Source organism: Cavia porcellus, unplaced genomic scaffold, assembly GCF_034190915.1.
Source record: "Cavia porcellus strain 051 isolate PalLab524CR breed Dunkin Hartley unplaced genomic scaffold, mCavPor4.1 scaffold_17, whole genome shotgun sequence".
Classification (NCBI taxonomy): Eukaryota; Metazoa; Chordata; class Mammalia; order Rodentia; family Caviidae; genus Cavia; species Cavia porcellus.
In genome coordinates this window covers 57,092,158-57,098,470 of record NW_026947500.1, presented here as the reverse complement: position 1 = coordinate 57,098,470, position 6,313 = coordinate 57,092,158, and the positions used below count along the sequence as shown (strand labels likewise).

Sequence of the window (6,313 nt, the reverse complement as noted above, 5' to 3'; positions counted from 1 at the left end):
ATGCTAAGTTCTAAGTAATTGTAAAAATGGCCATGATATTCTGTAGAACCATCCAAGCTCTGTGTCTATGTGGTCTCTGTGGTGTCTCAGGTTCTTCTCAGGAGGGGCTGCAGTGGTTCAGGGACACAAGTGGTGTACTGGATTTCAGCATGTGGTGGCACATAGGCCAGAGGGTAGGAAGGGAGGAGGGTGCATGGGTCAGACCTGGAGGTACTGTTTGTCGTTTCCGCATCATTCCACTCACCTTAACTCAGCAACATGGCCACAGCACTGGGAAACCATGGTCACTGTGTGGGTTCAGGGGAAAAATGGAAAGTGGAAAGGAAAGAGTATTTCACTGTTTTCTATTTCTGTCCTCCAGCTCTAAACAACGTAACATTTTGAATACAGTTTACATATGTAAGCAAACACTTGATTTAATTCCTTTTGAGGTTCCCTTCAGAAGAACTAGAAAACACGCATTTTACTCTTCCTGCATGGGTCCTAAGCCAATCTTTATCAGGTCCTGGCCTAGATTTCTGATCTCCCAAACGATTGTATGGCAGAGGCTTAAATAAAATGTCACAAGTGATATGATTTTAGGGCTCCAGGAGGATCAAAACCATTTAGTTGAGCTCATGAGTCCGAGGGCTAAGACAAAGACTTGTCTGGATCAGCCCACTTTTGTTAGGACTGACAACAAAGGGTGGGGAAACTGAGGAAAGTGTGGGAAATGAACAGGACCTTGGGAGTCATTTCAAAGACTTCTCCAAGTAGTAAATTATGCCAATTTAGGAGAACCATCTTATCTTTAAGATGACATTTATGGTAGGATTGTGACTGCAGGAGTGAAATCCCTTCAGCTGTAGTCTCATTTACTTAATTAGTGTTGGAGCCAAAGTGTCTTCGACTGTGGTCTTTCCTTGCCCTTTGAGGTATCTCTGGCCTCACAGGCCACTACAGCCCTCAGCTAAACCAGTGATTCATAGAGGTTCACTTACGGTGAATCAGCTCCCATCACCAGGCAAGGGGCGAAGGCCTAGGACAGACTCACAGATAAACATAGAGCCAATAAGTAAAATTTAAATCCTGTTCAAAGCCATTTTGTAGTGGTGTCCAACAATTCTTAAACTTTTAAAAAGAAGGATGTGATTCAGATATCACCCCAACCCCTGTGAGATCATTTCCTGCTGAAATCCATCTCCATGCTGTGGGATGGGGCTAATGTGATGTGTTTCTCCATAGACACGGGTTCCTGTCTCTCTCCAAATTCAAGTGGCCTTGTGTCCTTTTATGTAATACTCTAGATAGTGTTCACGGACTGGAGGAGGAGAAAGTCTCCATCTGTTGACCATCCTCCTCTTCCATAAACTGGAAGCCATAGGGGCAGGCCTCAGGGAGCACATAAACACAGTGGTGGCTGCCAGGCTTTGAGCACAGCCTGACCTCAAAACTCTGAGCTAGAGGACCTCAGGGAGGTTCACGAGAAGATGCCAAAGCCTTCGTCTAGAGAGAGGATCTGTGCTGGGGACAGAAAGGGACAGTAAATGTGCTTTTGAGGCTCCTCAACAGCACACCCTGCAGCTTTTTAATGAAGAAGAATTTCTTTAATGATCTCATGTGCAGAAGTCTTTCAAAGTCTCCAGTGTTGTGGCAGAACAAACAGGAGCTTTAGTGTTGCAGATAGTTTATTGAAATGAAAATGTACTTAAGGTTTCAACAATTGTCTTGCAGCTTATAGGTAGAAGGAGAAAGGCAGGAAGGAAGGTTAGGTTCTGTAGCTTCGGCATCTCACTTCTTTTCATGCTCTGTAGTCTCGGGAGACAAGAGTCTTATTTATAGAGCTTACAGAAAATGCTGTTATATATTATGTTCTGTAAAACAAAAAGAGGGACATCATGAAGACTTTTAGCTCTGTCTTGTAAATTCAAATGTTGACAATCAAGTACTTTTCCTCTTGTGATTTTTCTGTGGTTGTGATGACTGTGTAGCATCCAAAAAAGCTCTGGAAACAGAACAGGATATCTCCTCACATGTCCCATCATCAGGTGATATTTATTGATACTAAAGAAGGCCTCTAGCTCCTTTCTCCAAAATGAACCCTTTCAATAATTTTTTTCCAAAGCTTCGGGGTCTTCTAAAGAGTTTACATTGAAATATGCCCTAGGTATAAGTTGTGAAAGAACTGCCACAGTAAACTACAGCGATATCAGCTTTTCAGCTGAGCACTGTTAAACTCTCTCCTCAAAGAAGGATGTGACCTCACTCAGTTACCTTATTGCCTTAAATGTTTAATGGCTGAAGGAAAACCAAAGACCTACACCTCTGCCTCTGTGGCCTGCAAAACACTGGTGCTCCACACTATGGATGGTAACTCTAACCTGGGTTGAAATAAGGATAATCACATTATCTTGGAGTGCAAGTGGTGTGCAGTTAAGTCTTATGCTGTTTGACATTTTCCCAAGCTTTCTACAACAAAACGAATTAACAAAAATATTGTAAGATTCTGAACTAAAATCTTACATAAATTGAAATTAGGATTTGTGTCATGCTTTCTTTTAAATGATCCATCAACCACTGTCCGTGTTCACTATCATGATGCATACTTGCATTTGACAAACATTTGATGTGGAATAAAAAGATCTAAGGATTTCAAACTTTTCTGCTAAACAGCTTTCAAACAGCTAAAATATGTGTGCGATTAGACAGACAACTTGAAAATCTTTAAAGTAGGTACAAACAATCTTACCAGAATGAGGTTTTTATGGATTCTACCAAACTGTCCTGTTTTTAGCATGTATTTTGTTTCAGGTGAAGCCTTCTTGTTTTTCTCTGATTGTGCCTAAAGGTGATGACTGTTTTTGTTTTTCTTGGAGATGGAGTCTCACTATGTAGTTCAGGTTGGCCTTGAATTCACCATGTAGCACAGGCTGTCTTCAAACACAGTGATTTTCCTGCCTCTGTCTCCTGCATGCTGGGATTACAAGTGTGTGCCAGCACACCCTGCTGAGGGATACTTGAGAATCACAGTTTTACCCTTCATTGAAAATTTGTGTTTGCATGCGTGCCTGTCTGTGTCAGTGTAAATGTCCTGAAGAACTGAGGGTACCTAAGTGATTTCTCGAGAATTCTTTTCTTTCTTTTGGCTTTTTCACTTGTACTTTAATGATGATTCTAATAGTAAAGTAGAAATGAAAAGTTGATGAAAGAAAAGTCACCACACACCTTTTCCATCATGTGCTTTAGAAATGGAATGTGCCTCAGGTGCTTTGTCAGCATTGGCAAGAGACAGAGAGACTACTCTTTCCAGGTCAAGGACTTAAGAGGTATGAAAGAGGAAGGGAAAATTACCATCAGCTGCTGAACATTGGCCAGTGTTTCATCTGACTGGCTGAGAAAACATTGCTTGAGTTCCTCTGCAGCGTGTTCACTGGGCTTATCATCTAGGTAAGGTTGAAGAAATTCCTTGTACTGAGCCACAGTCACATTACGTTCGATGGTTTTTGTGATTACATCCTCAAGAAGCTGGCAGCCAGAACCTGGGAAGAAACAGAAGAACTGTGCCCCACTGCCATCGTTGAAACCCTCATGTAGGAAGTTGAAAAAGCATGGAACTACTGGGTCTAGAATAGTGTTCACTCACCCTGTGAGTTCTAAACTACCTGATACCCAGAGCAGTGAGAAACAGAATTTCTTGTAATGGAGGGGACAGTGGGTGGCCAGTCTGTGCAGAGGAAGTGTTGGCTTGCTCACAGCAGCTGGTTACACATGGCTCTGCAATTTTGTCTCAGGTTGTTGAACACAATGCCTTTTGAACCACCCTCAGGAGCAGAAGGCTGAGGCAGCTTATGAAATGTGCAGAGCATATGACAGCATCGATGTCCACCATGTTGCTTTTGCCAGAGCTTGTTTCACCTTCATGACTGCAGGGGACTCCTGAGAATGAGTCCCCCTGCCAGTCAGCACTGATCACAAAGGTAGTGGGAGCCAAAGGGCCATCAGGGAGGTCCAGATCAGCCCCATCTGTTTGCTGTGTGGCCCTCAATATGTTTCCTGCTGGGTCATTTGTTGGAGTATGGGCTTTCTCTCTTGAAGCTTTTCTATTTCCTTTCCATTTGTGGAGATTCATTAGTACTTCAAGGGAAACTTGTTTGTGTCCAATGCAAGGTAATCATTTGTTTCTACATTTGTCCCATTGGAACATCTGATTCTAGTATCAAATCTCAAAACCCACCCTGGTTCATGATAGCTGTGAACGTGCCAGCACACCTAAGTGCCAATGACACTCTGTGTGCCTCTCCAGTGTGGCTAGAAAGATTCCAAAGCGCACTCCTGATTGCCTGAAATTAATGTTGCCCTGTGCTGAAGCTCGAGGACCAGAACTTCCACTCCAATGACACAGGCACCACCCTTGGTCAAAGACTGTATTCCCTGCATGGAACTCACCTGCATAGCAGCAAAAGGGCAGGGCAGCCAGCAGGAAGAGCAACACCAGCTTCATGTTGGGGCTGCTGTAGAATGTTCTGTCGTGTGTGACACAGGTGAGGGAATTCACTTGCTGGTGAGCACTCTGAACTCTGCTATTTATTACCCAGCTAGCAGCCTTAGTTCCTTCCAGGAGTGAGTGGACAATTGCAGCAGCTCCCTGGCAGTGAACCAGGAAACTTTGCTGGTGCCAAGGGGAAGCAGCAGCCTCTGGTCTATTTGCACAGAGTAGCAAGCTTGGAACGTAGACAATCCAGAGGTTACCGTGATGGGAGTGCTTTAGATAAGATGGATGAGAAAGGCATTTTAAAATTACAATCCAGCATTCCAGGTGAGATTTGCTGCCATATCTGTCATGATGATTTGTGGCCTTGTTCTATTTTCCCTCCTTTCTTCCTATTCTGTCATCTCCTCATTTTCACACCCTCCCCTCCATCTGCTTTCTTTTTTCCTTCTTCTGTAACGTGACAGAGGCTTCATGTCCTTGGGCCCTCCCTTAATCAAACATCTAAAGTACAGAGTTCCAACTTGACTTTTACTAGCATAAAGTTGTTCAGTGGAACAGGAATTGATAACAACGGTGTAGTTCTTACTGAACTACAAAGCACTTGTGGTGGGGTCAGGACCCAGAAGTTCATGTGATCCTGTGCTGTTGAGATCAGACTGATGCTTGTCTTTACTGGAAATTGATATTTTCAAGAGCTCTTATTTCAAAGTAAGTAAAAAACTGAAGTATGTGATGATCAGTGCATTGTTAAAAGCATAGATATCCTGGTGCTACCATCAGTCATGCGACTTGTTATGAAGCAGTATCTCTAGGATAATAACACTAAGACCAGAAGTCCAGCAGCTGTGTCCTTGAAGATCAAGATCAGGGAGAATCTAGAAGAGTGGAAGCCACTCTTGTAGCTTCTCCATGACTTTGTGATGGCAACCTTGTAGGTGGGCTGCTGTGAAATATACTGTGCAAGGTGGGGTCACTTTAGAGCAAAGACAGCACTAATTGGTTTACAGGAGCAATGGTAAACCTGGACTGTCCTGAGCCCTGGGTAAGTGTCACCACCCTTTTGATAAGGGACTCATTTCTCAAGCAGGGACCACTCAGGGAGGGATAATAAACCCTCCTCAGGCAGAGCTAGCTATCAGCACAACCATGATATGAACCCTGGAGTTCTGGCTCTGGAGATCACCTTCAACACTATTAAGCTCCTCACTGTGACTCTCAGGCCTGTCTACAGTGTGACTCCATGGATCCCTGTGGTCTCAAGGGCACTGCTGCCAAATGTCACCTCCCAGTGTACTTTCAGGGCCTGCAGTTTTGTCTCAATGCCTGTGCTCCCTGAAGACTCACATCCTCCTGCCTCAGTTACTCCAGGTTGAAAGTTCTCACTTATTGTTTGATCCTTCCGAAGGCCAGCACACTTCTCAGTGCCTTTAGAGTCCCCAAATGGCCGTGCAGCCCCTCTCTCACAGGATCTCTCTGTGAGCAACTCTCTGCATACCCCAAGATTCTGATTACTCTTCTAGATTCTCCCTGATCTTGATCTTCAAGGACACAGCTGCTGGACTTCTGGTCTTAGTGTTATTATCCTAGAGATACTGCTTCATAACAAGTCGCATGACTGATGGTAGCACCAGGATATCTATGCTTTTAACAATGCACTGATCATCACATACTTCAGTTTTTTACTTACTTTGAAATAAGAGCTCTTGAAAATATCAATTTCCAGTAAAGACAAGCATCAGTCTGATCTCAACAGCACAGGATCACATGAACTTCTGGGTCCTGACCCTACCACAAGTGCTTTGCTGGGTGAGGATTCAGAGGTCAGGAAGGGTGGAGACAGCA

General features: G+C 43.8%; 1 protein-coding gene across 1 annotated transcript; it reads right to left on the bottom strand.

The window, feature by feature from the left end:
- Positions 1–1,649: 1,649 nt before the first annotated feature.
- On the bottom strand, positions 1,650–4,572 carry LOC100714194 (mammaglobin-A-like). The gene is made up of 3 exons (XM_013150557.2): positions 4,426–4,572; positions 3,331–3,518; positions 1,650–1,853 (listed from the first exon to the last, which is right to left on the bottom strand). Exons 1-3 carry the CDS (start codon positions 4,478–4,480, stop codon positions 1,812–1,814), a joined length of 285 nt encoding a protein of 94 aa, XP_013006011.2. The 5' UTR covers positions 4,481–4,572; the 3' UTR covers positions 1,650–1,811.
- Between the last annotated feature and the right edge of the window lie 1,741 nt (positions 4,573–6,313).

What these genes read in the sequence shown, in the direction of transcription:
- LOC100714194 (XM_013150557.2), bottom strand. Translation starts at nt 4,480, where the DNA reads ATGAAGCTGGTGTTGCTCTTCCTGCTGGCTGCCCTGCCCTTTTGCTGC. An exon ending in GCCCTTTTGCTGCTATGCAG is followed by an intron (nt 3,519 to 4,425) that starts GTGAGTTCCATG and finishes GTTTCTTCCCAG; the next exon opens with GTTCTGGCTGCCAGCTTCTT. An exon ending in CCAATGTTCAGCAGCTGATG is followed by an intron (nt 1,854 to 3,330) that starts GTAATTTTCCCT and finishes TTTGTTTTACAG; the next exon opens with AACATAATATATAACAGCAT.